Source organism: Dipodomys spectabilis, unplaced genomic scaffold, assembly GCF_019054845.1.
Source record: "Dipodomys spectabilis isolate Male_0828 unplaced genomic scaffold, ASM1905484v1 ptg000069l, whole genome shotgun sequence".
In the NCBI taxonomy this organism is placed as follows: Eukaryota; Metazoa; Chordata; class Mammalia; order Rodentia; family Heteromyidae; genus Dipodomys; species Dipodomys spectabilis.
Window position 1 is genome coordinate 20,020,734 of NW_024870746.1, and position 20,916 is coordinate 20,041,649.

Genomic DNA, 20,916 nt, shown 5'->3' on the forward strand with positions numbered 1-20,916 from the left:
TTTAAAAAGATAAGAAAGAAGTCAGGTGCTGGTGGTTCATGCCTGTAATCCTGGCTACTCAACAGGTTGAGATCTGAGGATTGAAGTTCAAAGCCAGCATTGGCAGGAAAATGCACGAGGCCCTTATCGCCAATTAAGCAGGAAATGGAAGTGTGGCTCAAGTGGCAGAGCACCATCTTGAGTGAAAAAAACTAAGAGTGCAAGGCCTGGAGTTCAAGGCCCTCGTACTGTCCCCTAAAAAGATAAAGAAAAAAGGGATTAATTAGAAATTACATGTGGCAGTTTAGGCATCTGGTAAAAAAGAGGACACATTTTACTTTTAGAATTATTGAAGAATTATGTCTCTAAAGTTTTAAAAAGTAGAAGCAGAGCAGTGGTGACTAAAATATGTAATCCTAGCTACTCAAGAGGCTGAGGTTTTAAGTACTCTCAAGCAGGCAGACTTGGTTTCCAAAATAAAAATCAAAAAGCAGGGCTGACTTATGTAACTGTAACCCCTTTTGTACATCAACTTTACAATAAAATTAAATAAAAACAAAAAGCAGGGTTAGACATGTGGTTTAAGCAGCAGAGTGTCAGCTGATCAATTAAGCTGAGCAAGTGGGTCCTGAGTTCACACTCCCAGAATCACAAGAAAAAGATACAAGACTAAAACAAAAGAAAAAAATGTACAGAAGTCAACTGATACTATTTCTAAATTCCAAATTCATGAATAAAATATCAATTTATGCCTCACTGAATATTCTAAGAATAATGACCATGAAATATTAAGTAGTATAGCATTATTACTTGCAGTAGTCTTCTTTGCTTCTGAAAGAAGAATTTATTAAAACCTTTTTCATCTATTAGGTAGAAGTTTATTACTGAACAGATTTAATAATGCAATTCTTTAATAACTGAGTAAAATTATGAAACAATTTTCTAATAGAGCATAATTTATTTTATTACTTAAAATTCAATACCCCAAATACAATACCCCTCTTAGTGTTAGCACCCTGAAAGGTGCTGGATTCAGTATTCTTAAAACTCTTAAAATTTGGGACTGGGAAGGTAGCTCAGTGGTAGAGTGCTTGCCTTGCATGAGGCACATGAAGTCCTGGGTTTGATTCCTCAGTACCACATAACCAGAAAACGCTGGAAGTGGTGCTGTGGCTCAAGTGGTAGAGCACTAGCCTTGAGCTGAAGAGCTGAGGGACAGTGCCCAGGCCCAGAGTTCAGGCCACACGACCACACCAAAAAAACAAAAAACCCAAAAAACTCTTAAAATTTGTTTGAGCTGGCAGGGAAGTAAGGAAATTCCTCTGAGGCCAGAAATGATGGGACAGCAATAACCAAAAGGAATAAGCAAGTATTCAGGAGCTAGCATTTGTTTAAAAAGCTACAGGCAGGCTTCAATGGATAATTGGAAAATAGACAAATAGACAAAGCCAGAATGCTGGAAGAGGAACTTCATCATTGCGTGAAGTAGACAAAAAGTATCCTAGCTCAGCAGATGGAAAGGATGAGGGATTCATGCCTCTTTCACTCTTGGCTTGGTGGAAAAACAGAAAAATTCGAAAATCTCTCTTGAGAATCCCTAACAACTAGATTGACTTCAGGCAAGTTAAAGGCCTAAATTCATATCATCTCTCTGGCCAAAAAGCCTCAATCCAAAATTTGTTTAAACTATCTCAGGTTGGAAGTACCTATAGACAAATGCAAATGCCCTGTAAATTATATTTTAAAATCATACTTCATAAATGTGTTTATGACAACAGATTCTTGACTAAATGAACTGCTAAAGGATGTATTTCAGAAAACAGGCAAATATTTTCAAAGAAAAGATATGGTCAATAAAGAATGCTATAAATCTTAATAAACATTGGCTATATGTTAACTGGAAAGATTAAAAAAATTGTATGTCCCTCCCCCACAGTATAACCCCTGCTTTCACTGTATTTGATGTCGGTATAATTTGTGGAGGGGAAGGGGAAAAACCAATTGTTTAAATAGGGATACAGGTGGACCCATTGCAACAATGAGATGTACAAGTCGTTATGTCAAAAACGAACTTTACAACTTTCGTGCGGTTGGCTGGGGGGGGGGGGGGGGGGGGGGGGGAATTGGGGGGGGGCAAGGGGAGGATGGGAAGGGGAAACACAAAGGAGGAGGCTACAATGCTTGATAAGAAATGTACTCATTATCTTGCCCATGTAATTGCAACTCCTCCTCTGTACAGTCTTTTCACAATAAAAAAAAATAAAAGAAAGATTAAAAAAAAACCCAGGATGTTACTGTGGTCAAAATACTATGCAAATCAGGAGAGTAGTAGAGTCAAAGCATTCTAAGGGCTCTAAAGTAATCAGAAAGTTATTGCTGCTAGGTGCTGATGTCTCATACCTGCAAATCTAGTTATTTAGGAGCCAGCTAAAGCCAGTCGGGGCAGAAAATCTGTAAGACTCTATTTACAATTAGCCAGTAAAAAAGATGGACTTAAAGTATGGCTCAAATGGTAGAACACCAACCATGAGCAAGCTAGCTGAGCAAGTGAGGCCCTGAGGCCCCAATACTAGCCTCTCTCCCAATTAAAAAAATGACTGATCCTAATATTATACTGTAAATTAAATAGGATAGTTTCTCCTGACTACACAAATCAGAACAGAAATACAAGAGTATCACAAATCAGTAGAAAGTAAAATAATGGAATAAGAGATAAATTCCTAATCTCTCAACAACAAGCCATGAAGGGAAAGCTAGAGCATGAGAAAAAGTCAAATAGAAAGAAAATGTAAATAACAAAAATACAAACACATCACTGACAAAGATCAATATTACATGTGTTCAATTCTTCAGGTAAAATAAAATCTGAGCTATATGCTCCATATACACATACTTACAATGTGATGACACAGAAATGTAGAAATTTTAAGCAAGCTAATACATAAAATATTTACCAGGTAAATAATTAGAGATAAGATGATGGAGCTATGCCATTTTAGACAAAATAAGAAAAACTGACAACCGATGAAAGGGTTATCATATGTAGAGTAAAGGTTTCTAGATTTGTACATTCCTAATAGCAATTGCTTTAAAGTATTAAAAGTATGTTTTTCAACAACTGGTTGAATAAAGTAACTGATAAGATAAACAGACTAAAAGAACAAAACTAGTAAGTAGCCAAATAGTTGTAGATTTTAATTACAAAACAGACAAGCTTAAATTAATGTACACATAAAATCTTATAAATTCCACATTTTAGGTTTGGAGGCTTTAGCTCCTTAATGTTCCTACCCTTGAGATTCAAATGTCTATTTCCTCTCTTCTTGATTCTGGGCAAACTTTAGGGACTCATCTACATGCAGTAGAAACAGCACTGAATAATACCCAAGGCTGAGCCAGAAATAGCTGGGATATACCTTGTTATTGGAGGACTGACTGCTTGGAAGGAAGCTAGATATTCTGTCAAAGAACCAGATTATTCACAAGCCATGGACCTGTCCCAGATGACAGCTAGAATCAACTACCACAGTGAATGAATCAAAAGCAAGTAAGAAAAATATTGCTATTATAACTTCTACTCAATATTATACTGGCAATTCTGTTTCAATAGGGAAGAAAATAAAGGATAAATATGAAAAGAACAAAATTGTTTTTATTTTTAGGTATTAATATTTACAAAGGTATTAAAAATCATCTACAAACAAATTATACAAAGGTTTCATTTATCCTCTTTTTAAACACAGTCAATGGAACTCCAAGCAGGGTTTTTGTAGGACTGTAATGAGTTTAAAAAACAAAGGTTCAAGAATAGCTAAGGTATATATACTCGTTAAAAAACCTACTAAGTTGTGGAACTTGGTCTGACAGCTATCAAGACTTACAAGATAGCTGTAGTAGCTGAGATGATGTGGGACTAAGAAGGGATATTTAATTGACAAGAGAGTAGAGTCATGTATATATAGAAGTCTATATATGATAGATCTGGTATTGCAGACCAGTTGATAATTTTTTGTTCTTTTTTTTGTTGGTCATGGGGCTTGAACTCAGAGCCTGGGTGCTATCCCTCAGCTCTTCAGCTCAAGGCTAGCTCTCTCCCACTTTAGCCACAGTGCCACTTCCAGCTTTTTCTGCTTATGTAGTGCTGAGAAATTGAACCCAGGGCCTCAGGCATGCAAGGCAAGCACTCTACCACGGAGCCACCTTCCCAGCCCTTGCAGACCAGTTGAAAGAGATGAGAGCCACTTCCATATTAGAAAACAATAAAATGAATTTCTACATAAAACCCATGCAAACTTATTTACTATGACATCAATAACCTCTTAAAATTTTAAGAAAACACAAAATAATATGGAATTCTGAAGATGTACATGCTTTCGATGAAATAACTGCTGGCCCAAGCCTGTAGAAGTAAATAGATAAATCATAAACTGCTGAAAGATCTTATCAGCACATTTAATCAAAGATAGCCAGGATACAAAAAGAAACCAGTACAAAAAAAATCTTTTCAATAGTTTTTATCTTTATGAAAATGACATTCAACAGAGGTTTTAAAAAAACCCATAAACATGCACTTTAAAAAAGACAAAATAGTTAATAAACAGATGTAAAAATGTGTTGCCTCATTAGTAGCCTGATGAATGGAAGTGAGAGTAGAATGACATCTCTCTATCTATAACCTTTTAAAAAGTCTAATTTTATCAGACTGGCAAGGAAGTAGACAGTATTTTCATAGTCTAACAGAAGTGTATCAAATATAGAAAATGATCTATCACAATCTAGAGAAGTTAATAATAAGTAAACACTGAAAGAGGGTAATTTCAGTTGAAATAATCCCAGGGCTCTAAATCTTACTTTACACTCTGATGGTATAAGCTGACAGTATCCCATAATCAGTAAAATAGCAAAAACCATCTTCATAATTTCTAAATCCCTTTATGGGGTCAATATTAACCTTGCTGAGAACTATCATCTCAAAGGATCCATCACACATGTGCACAGACGATATGTTCCTATAAGCACTGCTCACAATAATAAGGGATTAGAAATAATGTCCAGAAAGGTGAGCAAGAGTAGGAATTTGTAATATTTATATATATACATATATATGTATACACACATACACACACACATACACAATAGGATACTATACTATAGCTATGACAATACATTGTCAAAATAATTTGTTTCTTAAGCTCAGTAATGGACATTCTAATATTTGTTTTATTATAATTCTTTAAAACTGTACATATGCATAATATATGTAGTTCATAATGTTTCAAAGCTAAAAAGTTTCTAAATGATGTTAACAACAGGTAACAGCAGACATAAAGATCTGCATTAAAGGCCATGATTTTGTATCTTTCCTTGCCTAATGTTTCTATCAGTTGTGAAAGTACACAGAAATGAGTGAAGCTGCTGGCTATGAAGTGCTAGCCTTTCAAACCTCACAATATCTTTTCAGTATTTTTTAATTTACACTCATCTTGTATTTACTAACAGGATGAAAAAACAGGCATATACAAGGTCAAATACAGATATATAATCTTCATAGTTGGGAAAAATAGTATTCTCTCTCCATATTTTTTGTAGGAAAAATATGTGAAACCATATTGCTCAACTCTATACTTGTATAATAATCAAAGTTTTATAAAATGTATTCTTATTCATTATAATAATTTTACTGACTGTTTACTATTTATCAGACTCTAGAAATAAAAAGATAAGTGAAACAGCTCTTAGAGAGCTTGCTATCCAGGAAAAAGCAGTTATGTGTGTGGGAGAGGACTATGAGTAAACTGCTTAGAATAATTAATAACACAATACAGACTTAAGAAAAAAAAGGATGCCTGTAAAACTAAGGCACAAATAGATTTTTTTTTAAAAAAAGTCTAGAGGGGGGGGAAAAAAAAAAAGTCTACATCTTATATATTTATGATGAATTTTCTATGCAGGTTTGGGAAGAAATTCCAGCAAAAGGAATCAAAATAACATGAGCCTGGGAAGTAAAATATAAAATATGTGTGATGGGATGGGAAATGCATAATAGGTTAGTTTGTCTAGTCCTCCTGCAGACAAAATCACAGAAGGATTCCAAGCAGATGAAAAGATTTCATTGCAAACAAGATCAGTGGACTGAAAGGGTGGGGTGCAAAATCCGGGGAGATAGCAACAAGACAGAAAATAGCTGAAAGTAGGGTAGTCAAAAAAGAACAGAGAGAACAGAAAAAAATTTACAATTATTTGAGAGGAACAAAAGTAGTAATGACAAACTGAATAAAGTAAGTGGAAAGAAAATAGATGTCACTAAAATGAAGGCACAATAGTATAGACAGGAATCAACAGAAGGTGGTTCAAAGTAAAAGATTATTTCCTTATCTATTTTTTTGAGACAAGGTCTTGCTATGTAGCTCAAAGCTTCAACCTCATGATCTTCCCCAGTGATAGCATGACAGGTTTGTGGCACCATACCTGGCTAAAAGTAAAAGATTTCCAAGAAGGGAAGGTTTGGTACTATGAAATAATATAAGCACAAGTAGAATACAATAGGTAATCAATCAGTCATTGGATGTGACAGTTAGGTCACTGGTCTATCTGCTGGCAGTTTCAGTGAAGGGGTGAGACAGAAACAGGCTAACGAAGGCAGATTCAATGGGGAAACTGTTAGATAGTTGCTATAGAGATATAGGACAGTTGCTTAGATTAAAAAAAAAAACTTGTATTAAAGATTTACTGTGTCCTACATACTTGAAAAGAATCATATCTTTTTATATTACCAAGAAAAAAAAAATCAAGAGTTAGAGGTAAGAGGCACTAAGAACTATCCTGAGATGGGAAACTAGTTTATTTTTGTAGTAGCACCAATTTACATAATTGTGTCATTTCTCTCTTACAATGCCTCCCAATACAAGAATGCAACTAATACAACATTTTGGGTTTATATATAAGGCTATAAAAGATATAGAAGAAGAGTAAGGGAAATGGAAAAGAAAGATGAAGTTGGGGGCAGGGAGGCAGATGAAGAAAATACCAAGGAATTTGAGACTACATATCAGTAGAAAGGAAATTAGGAAAATATCAACTTCAGGTAGATAGAGTATGATTTTTAAAATTCATTAATAGAAGAGTTTAAAGTAATGATAGGGCCAAAATGGGACATGAAACTGAGTATAAGAGGAAGTTGCTCAAGTGGTAGACAACCTGCCTAGTTCAATCTCCTGTATCATCAAAAAATAATAAATCTTAACTTAGCCAGGTGCTGATGGCTAATCCCTGTAATCTTAGCTACTCAGGATGCTGAGATCTGAGGAGTATGGTTTGGAGCCAGCCAGCTTGGGGAGGAAAGTCCAAGAGACTGTTATCTCCAATTAAGCACTAAAAAAGCTAGAAGTAGAGCTATGGCTCAAGTAGTAGAATGCTAAGCTTGAGAGAAAAAGCTCAGAGGCAGGGCCCAGGCCTTGAGTTCTAGCCCCAGGACCAGCGCAAAAAAAAAAAAAAAAAAAAGGGGACTGACAAGTCATCATTAAATGGGATGAGGTCACACATTTACTAAATAAACTTAGATCTACTGTCTTAATTTCAATACCATCCTTATTGTTCCCAAATTGCCTGTTCTTCATAAGCATTTTGATCACACGTTTTTATAACTATGTAATTCCTTGTCTTATTAAACATCATGTGTATTAATTTTGCCTTTCCTTAATGACTTTACTACATGAGTTTACTAATGAATTTCCTATAATATAGAGCACAGTGTTTCCAAGAAATACTGGGTAACAAAACCAGAAACTAATTTTACATATAATATTATATAAGAGTAGTTTTATTTCTTTTCCATGAATTAGGAATTATGGCACGTCTTTCCTAATTCCTAATACTTAAAAACAGTGGCTAACTGAAAATTCTACGTATTACTGAATTCTTTTAACCCTCTAATTGGCATTGAAATTTACTACCTCCTAAAATCATTATATGAAGAAGTTTTTCAGCTGGGAACTGGTGGTTCATGCCTGTAATACTAGCTACTCAGGAGCCTGCTAAGAGGATCATCCTTTGAAGCCAGCCCAGGTAGGAAAGTCTGAAAGACTTTAATCTCCAATTAACTATTAAAAAGTCACAAGTGCAGCTGTGGCTCAAGTGGTAGAGCGCTAGCCTTGAGAAAAACTTAGGGACAGCACCTAGGCCCTAAGGACTGACACACTGACACTGACATTGACACACACACACACACACACACACACACACACACACACTTATTACTTAATATGAACTACTATGCATTCTTTTTGAATAGTTTTGTAGAACAATGACAAAAACTCCTAATGGTCATTACCTCTTTCTTGGCTTCTTTTTTAGGATCATAATCACTATCATTTCCATCCATTGGATGTGTTTCTTCCATATCATCATCACTGAAAGAAACAAAGAAATAATACTTAATTCTCTTTCATTTTATTTTATCCCTGTTCTCTTACCAAACTGTCATGTACCTTCTAATTTTACTAAATATTCTTTAACAGAACAGGAACTTTCATTGTGATGATGAATTTGCAAATTATATTTTACACTGTTTGAAACATTTATTCTTTGTGACGTAAAGAGTCATTTTAGCAAACATTTCTAGCTAAAAAATAAAGCTAATCAATGGAAAAGAGATTTAGAAAGACACGTATTATGAGAAAGAGAACATATACAATTTGATATAATACTAATTTTAGTTCTCCAGTTGGAGTATACAGACAGACAAAAGCCAAGAAACAAACTGAGTTCATACCACCAGAAAGACAATTACAATAATGGGAACTTTGGTTCCACAGAAATATTTCTCTAATACTAAATATATTCACCGAATATACCAACAGTAACAAAGCATTTGTGATTATAGTCTAGAGATGAAGAAGTCTCACTACTAAGACTTCTAACCACTTGGCTCAGCCTGTGACAGTAGAAGTACTTAAAGTACTGGAATAATTTTTTTCTTTATGGAATATAAGCAATTCAATGCGAAGTCCCTAACAATGTAACTAAATTAAGGCATCCAACCTACCTGTCACCCTGATTATGTCTATTGGCTAGTTTACGAGCCTGTCGATCCATTAAACTTGTCCTAGAGCGAGTTTTTTTCCAAGAATAGTAATATTTTACAAGGCTTGCAATTGTCTTATCTGGAAGCTTAAAAAGAAATCCTGTTAATATTAGCAAGTTTTATTCATAAACTCTGATTAACAAGATATATAATTGATATTCTTTGATAATAAAGACAAAAATGAAAAATATTTTAGGGCTACCTTATAAATTATGAGCTAAATTATGCTGTACTCCAATACCCCAATGTCACTGGCACATTTGAATTAATATTACTGTTTGCTCTGAGGAAAAGGATGATGTCATGAACTAACTTTGAATGGCCTAACAAGTTTCTAACCATGTAAATATGCATTTTCCTTAAAAGGCTACTCAATTACTCCCTCTAACATAAGTTGGAATTTTTAGGCTATAATCAAATTCACCATATTAAGTTACAATTTAGGATTTTTACTATAGTTGCTAAGTTGTACTGTGAACTCTAATTCTATAACATTTTTATAACCTCAAAGAGAAATTCTACACCCATGAGAAGTCATTCCCTATTCTTTCCTTCCCCCTTCCCTGGTAAACACTAATTGACTTCTGGTCTGTAAGGATTTACCTACATATTTCATGTAAATGTAATCATATAATATATGGCCTTTTGAATCTGGCCTCTTTCACAGAGCATAATGTTTAAGAAGTACTTTCCATTCTTACAGTATTTTTTTTAAATATTTGGACATATTCAGGTCTTAAAATGGTAAATAATGTAAACAAGAGTTTAACTAAAGTCTTTGAATAAAGTGATTAATGATCTTATTGGCAAATTCCCTACTCAAAATATTCTCTTCAATTATGGAAGAAACCTAGATGTATTTGTAAACATCTAATTTTCACTTTGGATTAAAATGCATTAACTTCTCAGATTTATATCATTTTGACACTGTACTAAAATTTTAAGAATTAGAAATGTAAAGCAGTGATTCTAATCACCCTCACCCACAAAAAAAGACATTACTGAAATTAATACAACAATTTTTAATGGGCTTTCTAAAATAAACATGATTTTAAAAAGTGGACTTAAAGTAGGAAATAAAATTCTACTATCAAAAAAGTGACATATTCAAAAATAAAGTTGAAAATATGATAACCCTGGAATAACAAAACTATTACATATGTAATTCAAAATAAACTAAGAAATGAAGTAGCACATGACTATCATGCACCAAAAACTGTATATAATACAACCATATGCAAATATACTTTGAAGTACTTCAAAAAGCTTTTTTAAAATAAAGGGTAAAACCGGTTTTTTGTTTTTAATAATTAGGAAATATTCAATAAGATATCATTCAGGAATGAAATCACAATAAGACCAAAATTACCATACCATTTGCTGAATCCTGTGAAAGCTCTTCCCATGAAAACTAAAAGCTTGTTCAAATAGGACTTTATCTTCCACCGTCCACTCATCCGGAAAGGGAGTGAAATTAGGGAGATCAGCAAGTGACTTCTCAATGTTATGCTTATGCCAGAACAACATGCCAAGTGCCTTTGAAGAGAAATCATTCCCTTTCGTTTCAATCGATTTATGTTCCATCATACTTAAGAAAGTTAAATGTAAATTCAGTTAAAAATTTAAGCCTATGACTTCAACTCAAGACACATGGACAGTTTAGGGCTTTTAATCAGGAATGTCCAAATAGCAGACCTTTTTTATTTAAATCAAGGCTTCAGAACAGAAAATGTATATACATCCCATATGTACTGAGGAAAAACTGAGCTGAAAAGTGACTTTAATTTCTAAAGTAGGTTTCTAGGGTTACACTTTTACCTATATCTACTATTTTTCAATGTGTAGGGGAAATGTTAATAGGAAAATAACCAGTACATCAGTATGTGAATGAAACCAATACTTGAATAAAACTATCAATTATAACTCAACACCAGAAATGCTCAGTTGGGACACAGAAGGAAATTATGTAAGTTTTAACTTTTTAGAAGTGTATTATAAGCTGCAATTCTTAAAATTTAATATTTTATCACATATATTTTTAAAGATCTTTTTTTAACCTATTGTATATAGAATTACCAGAAGGCATATAAATAACTTCAATGACTCAATTGCCATGTTACAAAAAAGCCTGAAACATCCTATTTACAAAAATTCCATATTTCCCTCTCTATTATAATAGGAATTTATCATTATAGGTTATTAAGTATCATTTAAGGATTCACTTTCATTCTTCAAAAGGGATACAGCATATTAAAATACTAGTGATTTTCTGTACTTTGATAACAAACCTTTACATAAACATGAAAATGAACACAAACAAAAATGTTTTGAGGGGCTGGGAAGGTGGCTCAGTGGTAGAGCGCTTGCCTTGCATGCATGAGGCCCTGAGTTCAATTCCTCAGCACCACATAAGCCAAAAGAAGTGGCACTGTGGCTCAAGTGGTAGAGTGCTAGCCTTGAGCTGAAGAGCTGAGGGACAGTGCCCAGGCCCAGAGTTCAGGCCCCATGACCGGACCCCCCCCCCCCAAAAAATAAAAGTTTTGAAAGAATAATTTTTCCAAATATACACTAAACAGAAAAACAAGGTTTAAGAACAAGATAGACAAATCAAAGGCTTTGAAATCCACAAATAACTTGTGTTTAGATAAAATAATATGTAATTTCATGAAGTTTGTCAAGTTACTAAGTATAAAGTCACTTGATAACAAGTTTATAGAAACTTTATCTTTTTTAAAAAATTTCACTGATAGCAAATCTGTTTTACTATTAGTTATGATAAAGTTGAAATAATACTTAGTTGAAATGATGTAAGAATCTCTACTTCAAAAGCAGGGTGCCTATCTCTAGTGCTAGTAATTTGGAAGATTTAAGCAAGATTACTTGAAACCAGGAGTTTGAGGCTCCCTGGGCAATAGAATGAGACTGTATCGCAAAAAAAAAAAGATTGTCTACATACCTGTTCGACATTGTAGCCATGTTTCTCCTTTGCAATTGCAATATATTCATCCACTGCAATGAAAAAAAAAAAGGTAGATAATTATTTTCTTTAAATCATTTGCCCAGGACTGCTTTTTCTTTTAAAATGGCAAGATTACACAATTTATTATTCCAGGGATAAAACAACAGCCAAATTATCTTCCATTCACCAAAAGAGAATGATATAAATAGGACTAGAAGCTCACATAATTTGAAATTTTATTTAGTATCTCTAATTTTATTTAAATCTCTAAGATCATGTATGATGTATTTACTAAATTTGATGTTGCTGTAATTAGTTTTGTATACTGAAAAAGACCAAACTGTGATTAGACAAAATTACAGTGTAAAATACTAATTTTTTTTTTTTTTTTTGGGTGCTAGGGCTAGGGCTTGAACTCAGAGCCTGGGCATTAACCCTAAGGTCCACTTCAGGTTTTTTGGTGATTAATTTAAGAGTCTCATGGACTATCCTGCTTAGGCTAGCTTCAAACTTGGATTCTCAGATCTGTCTCCTGAGTAGCTAGGATTACAAGTATAAGCCATTAATGCCCAGCTAAAATGATTTATTTTCCATTAGTCTTTATTTGAACTGACTCATGTTTTAAAACCCTTTCTCACTCTTAAAAGTTGGTCTAGCTACAATCTACCAGGGCTGGATTTTCTGTTTGTTGCTAATTTTCTGATTTTGGTTGAGTAATATAAAATTTTATATCTAGTTTCCTCCCTGTGATAATACAACAATATCTTCCTTCTATGATTAAGGGAATTAATATACAAAAGTACTCAAGACAGCACTAGGCATTTTAAGTACTTGTCAGTATTGACTACTATTATTGGTCAGTACAGTTTAATAAATGAATGTGTTATTACAACAACTACTGCTAAATACAGCAACTTTTAAAAAATAAATTCTATTTTATCTATTCTAGTTTAAGCTTTTGGTACAGAAAGTCCAAATACTACATTTTACTTAGAATCTATATCACTTAAATACATGATAGGGCTCAATATATACCAAGTTTAGCAATAGTATCTTATAGTTGTGTAGATAGAAAACTAAACAATACCAATTGACCAAAGGTTCTCAACCTTGGCTATGTGTTAGAATCAGTGAGAGAGCCTTAAAAAATAAGATGCTTAGGTTTCACCATTGAAAATATAGATTTAATTAGTTTGAGATAGACTATACATTAGTGCTTCTTAAGGGAATACAATTGATTCCAATGAACAATCAGGGTTGAAAATCATTACACTAGTCCTTCAGTGAACATTCCACATGGAAATACTAACTTTCCAGATTTTGTTTTTGATTTTGCTGAGAAATGCACCATTGAATAAAACAAGGTCAGTTTGTGAACGAAATATTTGGAGGTAATATAGACTGAAAATCAACAGTATCTTTTCAGATTTTCAGTATACAGTTCCAAGCCCAACTATTTCATGTTTCCTATCAGGAATGCAGTTTTAAATTTTAATTCTTTATTTTATTACTAAACATGATTAAATTTACTATGCACATGATATATAGGACATTGTTAATTTTCCTGAAAATAAGCCATAATGAGGCATCTTTAAGATGTTAGTAAATATATTTAAAAAACAAGCTTATTTTTATAGCCACTAGAATAGCTGCTCAGTGTTGTTGCTGTTGTTATTTAATAAATTTAATGACAACTGAATGGAGGGGTGGAATCTTACTGCTGTTACCTGCACGTTTGCTGTTGTTATTTAATAAATTTAATGACAACTGAATGGAGGGGTGGAATCTTACTGCTGTTACCTGCACGTTTCCTATATCTGATGTGCCGCAAAGGATCAGGTCCGCTACATCACACTGAAGTCTAAAGCCACACCATGATTCAAGAAGTGCATGATCAATGATCCAGGAGGTCTCCGTCCAGAAATGGAGAGCACAAAGTTGACCTGATGGCTGCTGAAGTCAGTTCTTTCCCCTCGCCTCTTTAAAATGGTAATGATAGTGGGCTCTTTGAAGTTTGAAGGTATTCTTTTACAGCTTCATAGACTGAGGAAAAGCCTGTGTAGATGTCTACATAGTAACTCCCTCCCCTGCTTGAGGACTTAAGCAGCAATGCCATCAGATCCTACTTTTTTTTTTCATTCTTCATGTGCCAGAAACAAATTGGAATGTTCAACCCACTATCTTTCAAAAGGAAAAACATTCTGACATAATAACCTCTATTAAAAAGGATTAAAAACTTTATGAGGCTCTAAAAGATTCACAAACAAATATATGGAACTTGCTGATAAATCTCTGTTGACCTAATATTCAATCTTAGAAAACTTACATTTGGCATCTGGGACAGTGTGATAGGGAGACCATACAAGCATCCCTCCATTGTCTTTATCTGTATACTTTGTTGCACCTGGGGAAAAAAATAAATTACTTTGAGTATGATGGGTTTTATTCACATTCAAGGAAGTATAAGGTAAATTTTGTTTTATACAATACCTGCAAAGACAAAGGACAGAAAAACAAAGAGAAAAAAAACATTCACAGTAATGATAATATCTTATTTATAAAAATTAAGGCCAGGTGCAGGGGTTCATGCTTGTAATCCCAGCTACTCAGGAGATGGAGATCACGAGGTGTATGGTTCCAGGTCAGCTCAAGCAAAAATTAGTGTGACTTTATCTGAACAAACAAGCCAGGTATAGTGGAACACAGCTACTTGGCAGGCTGCAAGCAGGAAGACCTCAAGGATAGTCCTGGGCAAAAAGCAAGACAATCTGAAAACCTAACACAGAAAGGGATGGGGGCATGGCTCATGTCAGCAAGTACAAGGCCCTGACCTCAAATCCCAGTACAGACATACATACATAATACATAAACACACACAGACATTAAAAAAAGAAAAAAGAAAATTTGCAAATGCTGATGGTTGGCCACTTTAAATCTTTCTGAAGTAAATTACGTATTTCTACTTCTTGACAGGGTAATAAATTTGACCTAAGTGTCTTTAATATTACTTAGGGAACAAGATCAAACATGCTTTTTAAACTAAAGAATGCCACAGGCATTCGAGATACCTCAGTTTACCTCATATCTAAATGGGTCTAATGCTGTAATTTTAGAGTACTAGTGTTTGCTTTCATTTAAAATTTTATTACTCAATAGGTCTGTTTTTTTTAAGCTTAATTTTATTACATTTCCTGTTTACACAAATATTCACTCTGTATAGGTTAAAGGCAAAAATAATGCCATTTAATTTTAATCAGAAGGTACACTTGAGTCTAGACATGTAATTCTCAGTCTAGAAGTATTCTATCATTTCCTAATGTATTTCTAGTATGTTAAAATCTAGAATGTCAGAAAAACTCAACTCTGTATGAAAAGAAAGCCTGACACAGCTACCCAGGTACAATTATATATTTGCAGGTATTTAATTTTAGTCTTTTTCTTGTTTCTACCTAATTGTTGGCCATAAGTTAATTAACACTAGCAACAAACTAAGCAATGCTCCCACAAGTTTTTATAACACTTTTTAAAAATGAATATGTAGTAACATTTTTTATGTGTGTGGCAGTCCTGGGGTTTAAACTCAGGGCTTGGTTGCTGTTCTTGAGCTTTTCTGCTCAAGGCTAGTGCTCTACCACTTGAGCTACAGCTCCACTACAGGTTTTTGTTTTTGTTTTTGTAGTTAATTGGAGATGATAAGAGTCTCTTGGACTTTCCTGACTGGGCTGGCTTTGAATTGTCATTCTCAGATCTCAGCCTCCTGAATAGTGAGTATTATAGGTGTGAGCCACTGGTGCCTGATTCGTAACCTACTTTTATAAGTTAACAATAGCTACTACTAATGGCCAGAACCCAAAACTTATTCCTGTAAAGTATTAATTCTGAGGTTAAATTATGATTGTTTATAAGTTTACAAGGCATTTGGGAAAAAGAACATGCATTCAGGGGTGTAAGGGAACCTACTACAATCTTCATACAAAGTTATCAGGCAATAATTGAGTGCCATTCAATGATGGATTTGGTTTTTTTGGTTGCTATTGTCTGTTCTGCTGGTCCTGGAGCTTGAACACTGGGCTCTGTCCCTGAGCTTTTTGCTAAAGGCTAGCCCTCTACTACTCGGGCCACAGAGCCACTTCCAGTTTTTTCTGAGTAGTTTATTGGAGATGAGTCTCACAGGAAGTGGTACTGTGGCACAAGTGGTAGAACACTAGCCTTAAGCACAAAGAGGCTTAGGGATAGCACCCAGGCCTGAGTTCAAGCCCCATGACCACCACCACCACCACCAAAGAGTCTCATGGACATTCCTGCTCGGGATGGCTTCAAACCTTGACCCTCAAATCTTAGCCTTTTGAATATCTAGGATTAAAGGCATGAGCTACCAGCACCTGGCTAATTTTTTTAAGTCATCATATATCACTATGTTCAATCAACAAACTTAAAGAATCATACTATATTAGTAAAAATTAGATAAAATTATTTTAAATCTGTATTTTATGCTAAGAAAAAAAACTAAGGATGGAGAAAAGAGTAAAAAGAATGTTATCTAAGTATTAGAAAACAATAATTACAAAATAAATCTAAAAGCAAAATGTTTTGTATTTGTGCTGTATCTTTAAGGCAAAAAGAGGAAATCTGAATCTGAAAAATGTAAACAATAAGTACATTAACTGAAATTTATAACTAATGGAAATAGATTTTGAGACATCCATTGAAATTTTTAATTTGGCAGGGTATGGTCATACGTGCTTGTAATCCCAGCACTTGGGTGTTAGAAGCAAGGGGATCAGTAAGTGAAAGGCTAGCCTTGGACTATACAGTAAGATACTGTCTCAAAACAAACCTTCAATATTAGCAGGGATGGTGCCACATACTTGCAATGCCAGCACTTACGAGGCTAAGGTAGGATGATCACAAGTTCAAAGCTAGCTTACACACTGGCTAGTTTAAGGCCAGTCTGAGCTACATAGCAACTTTGTCTAAAAAAAAACCCAACCAACCAAAATGACAACAAAAACACAACCAGTCAACCAACCAAAAACCCATGTATAAAAGAAATACGTATTAACCTATATATATAATTTTAAACATGTAATAAAATACATAAATGTAAAACAGCCAACCCATTCCACAGAAATTAGAAATATTATGTAAAGTTGACTAGAAACTAACATAATAAAATCTAAACTTCATTTTTTTAACATGAAACTGATTCTGTACAATATACTGTGACAATAAGTACATTTAAATTTAATATGAAATACAATAAAGGTTTCCATTAAGTCTCAAGTCTTAATGTCATGCACAATATAAACTATTTCTTTCCACCTTACTCTTAGATTATAGGAAGTTGGAATTGAAAGTATCATATGTCCTGCCTTCAAAACTTTAATTAGGGGCTGATCTCTGAAACTGTATCTAAGTTTTAGTAGGTACTAACAGCTCTTCTAACATGGGAGGTTGCAAACAGTGTGGAATGCAAAGCTGTGTGATAGCAGATAATGCCTACTTCAGCATTTTACAACGTCTTTTCCCTAATCCTCCTAATTCTGAATGCTAACATTTTCCATTATATACGTGTCACCCTAGGTCCAAGAGATAAATGATGCTTCTAGGAACTGAGGGATATTTTAATAGTTAAGTGTAAACTATAAAGCAAGATTCTTAGAATTTTAATCACAGATCATAAAGTTTGCCCCCCTGGGCAAAGCTACTTAATAAGTCTGTGTCTCAGCAGTCCTCATTTCTAAAAATTAGAAGACACAAATATCTACTTTACAGATTTACTCAAAAATTATATGAATCATAAGCACTGAACATATGATGTTATTACTATTGTACATGGTTATAGAAGGTTTGTTTTTTCTTTAAGTTCCCTTCTTACTCTATCCTAGAAGGGCTTTTTATTTTTGGGCCAGTTGTGGGGCCTGAACTTGGGGCCTGGGTGTTGTCCCTAAGCTTCTTTGGCTCAAAGGTAGTGCTCTACCTTGAGCCACAGAACTACTTCTGGTATTCTGGTGGTTAATTGGAGATAAAAAGTCTCTCAGACTTTCCTGCTCCTGGGCTGGCTTTGAACTGTGATCCTCACATCTCAGTCTCCTGAGAAGTTAAGATTATAGGTGTGTGAGTCATCAGTGCCCAGTTTAGAAGGGCTTTTTTTTCTATCCCTCATCAATCTATTAACTAAATGAATGAAATCCCACTGGGTTATAACTCAAATGGATAATGTCCTCTTTTACCAATTATTTTAAACAAGGGACTGACTAGCTAAAATCACATTTTGAGAACGATTTTATAACTCAGGTCTGTTTCCTTTCCTATAAACAATTAGGAGAAAGCACTATGACTTGTACTATTAAAAACAGTTCATCTATGCCTTAACATCTTTTTTGTATCAGTAGCAGGGTTTGAACTCAGGGTCTCAAGCTTGTTCGTTCACTTGGTTCAGGCTCTACAACTTGAGCACACTTGTAGCCTAGCTTTTTACTAGTTATTTTGAAGACAGAATCTTCCGGACTTTTCTGCCCAGGCTGGCTTTGAAACTCAATCCTCTGGAACTCAAGTCTGCAGAGTGGCTAGGATTAAAGGTGGGAACCACTGATGCAGGGCCCTTAAGATGTTCTGCATCCAGTGTTTCACACTTCGCAGTATAAAGGTCAGAATAAACACATACTTAAAGAACACAACCAATGTTATTGTTATCTATTGAAAGTATCCAAGATTAGACTTCAATACTGTCTGATATTCAGAAAAATCACTGAGAATCTGACTCACCAATCAAATAACCAAGCTTCAGAATTATCTTCAAGTAAAAAAGAACACAAAATTTAGATTGCTACCATAATTTTAAGACTATGTAGTAGCATATCAGTTATAAAACTGTTCATTGTTTATATAAAACACTTAAAAGTTTAATCTCTTTGAAATAATTTAGATCTCTTAACCAAAAGTTCATCAAACAAATTTATACATTTCTGGGCACAACCAACTACTATGAAACAAAAATATAACTTGATTAGGTTTAAGCAGCAGAGTGCTTGTTTAGCAAGTACAAGGCCTTACATTCAAACACCAGAACTGCAAAAAAAAAAAAAAAATCCATCTATATATGCATATTAATTTAGCAAGCTAGGATTTCTATAGAAATAGAAAATTTCTTTTTAGATTTCCTGTGACACTAAAAATAAGGGCTTCAATGTAGTAGATGAAACAAATATACTCAATGAAGAAGGTAAAAGATGTTCAACCTGTTTTAATTCTACTACTTATAGACTAGACTTTTCATACTAAATATATAGGCTTCAAATTGTGGTAAGCAAAGACTTCTCTAGGGGTACAGGAGCAAGAATATGTTTTAAGACTATTTTTAGATGTTCAATTTTGCTGTTTTCTTTTCCAAGACAATCTGCCTGAAAACTCATCTGCAGTATAAGTTACATAGGAGTGTCCCTCTAATCTGAGGCTTCACTTGACAGTCAACAGTGGTTATAAAATAGTAAAGTGGAAAACCCTAGAATTCTTAAAGCTGAAATTGCATATCAATCTGAGTCACATCATGTTATCTAGAGTCCCATTCTGTCCTGTCTGGGAGATGAATCTTTTTGTCCAACAAACTCACAATGTAAGATTTATAACTTGGTTATCAAATCAACTGCAGTGGTATTGCAGTGTACATGTTCAGGTAACCATTACTTAACACTGGATCCGAGTGCAAGAGCAGTGATGCTGACAATTCAATATACCAAAGAGGAGCTGTAAAGTGCTTTCTTTAAGTGACATGATAAAAGTTCTCAACTCAAGGGGAAAAAAATTAGCATGTTGTATGGTCATTTTATTTCTGTCACTTGTCTTTAACAAATACTTTCCTCTTTAAATAATTTTAAAAGTGGGCATATCTCTATTTCAAATTTAAAAATTTTATAACCTTACTCAAGGCATTATTAATGACTACAATTTTAATCAATTATGCATGAATTCAGGACAGAGATTTAACATTTAGAATCTTATGCTCAAAAGAATATGTATTACCAAGACAAGTTGGACATATCATTAAAAGTAGCAGAAGGGCTGGGAAGGTGGCTCAGTGGTAGAGTGCTTGCTAGCGTGCAGGAGGCCCTGGATTTGATTCCTCAGCACCACATAAGCAGAAAAAAAAAGCCAGAAGTGGCACTATGGCTCAAGTGGTAGAGCACTAGCAGTGAGCTTAAGAGCTGAGGGACAGCACCCAGGCCCAGAGTTCAAGCCCCAGGACCGGACCAAAAAAAAAAAAAGCAGAAAAGTTAGGTAAGTGATCAGCAAGATCACTTGGAAGATAAAGATTATGTGGGGCAAATGCATGGAAATGACAAGAAGGAAGAGTGTAAACTTGCATAATTTTAAGAGCCTACTAATGTATTTTATAAAAGGCACTATTATACCATAGTATTTATATTTAATTGGCTGTATTTTAAACAAGAATAACACCTTTGCTTCACAGTACTATTTTTTAATATATCAGAGATTATATTCTTCAACTATTTAAGCTGAATGGAATAACAGATGTTAACTTTATTTCTTCAAAATTCTTTTATGGGTACATAAATATTTTGAAAACCAATGCTTCATATACATTAGTTTTAGTCTTGTGATAGAGTATCATTTCCTTTTAATGAATGAGAAAACTAAAGCATAGAAAAGTCACATATTTCTTTTCTTTTTTTGGGGGGGTCCGGTAGTGGGGCCTGAACTCTGGGCCTGGGCACTGTACCTCAGCTCTTCAACTTAAGGCTAGCACTCTACCACTTGAGCCACAGCGCCACTTCCGACTTTTTTCTTTTTTTGCTTATGTGGTGCTGAGGAATCGAACCCAGGGCCTCATGCATGCAAGGCAAGCGCTCTACCACTGAGCCACCTTCCCAGCCCC

At 34.3% G+C, this 20,916-nt stretch overlaps 1 protein-coding gene across 8 annotated transcripts in view; it reads right to left on the reverse strand.

The window, feature by feature from the left end:
* Positions 1–20,916, reverse strand: part of Rcor3 (REST corepressor 3) — a 49,965-nt gene that overhangs the window by 25,071 nt on the left and 3,978 nt on the right. For all 8 annotated transcript variants that reach the window (XR_006147694.1, XR_006147695.1, XR_006147693.1 and 5 more), the window contains exons 3-7: positions 14,347–14,424; positions 12,018–12,070; positions 10,436–10,597; positions 9,023–9,147; positions 8,309–8,387 (exon numbers count right to left, since the gene is read on the reverse strand). Coding sequence is in view for 5 of the 8 variants with exons in the window: in XM_042681612.1 (XP_042537546.1) it covers positions 8,309–8,387; positions 9,023–9,147; positions 10,436–10,597; positions 12,018–12,070; positions 14,347–14,424 (497 nt within the window). In the remaining 3 variants the exon portion in view is untranslated. The remainder of the gene's footprint in view (positions 1–8,308; positions 8,388–9,022; positions 9,148–10,435; positions 10,598–12,017; positions 12,071–14,346; positions 14,425–20,916) is intronic.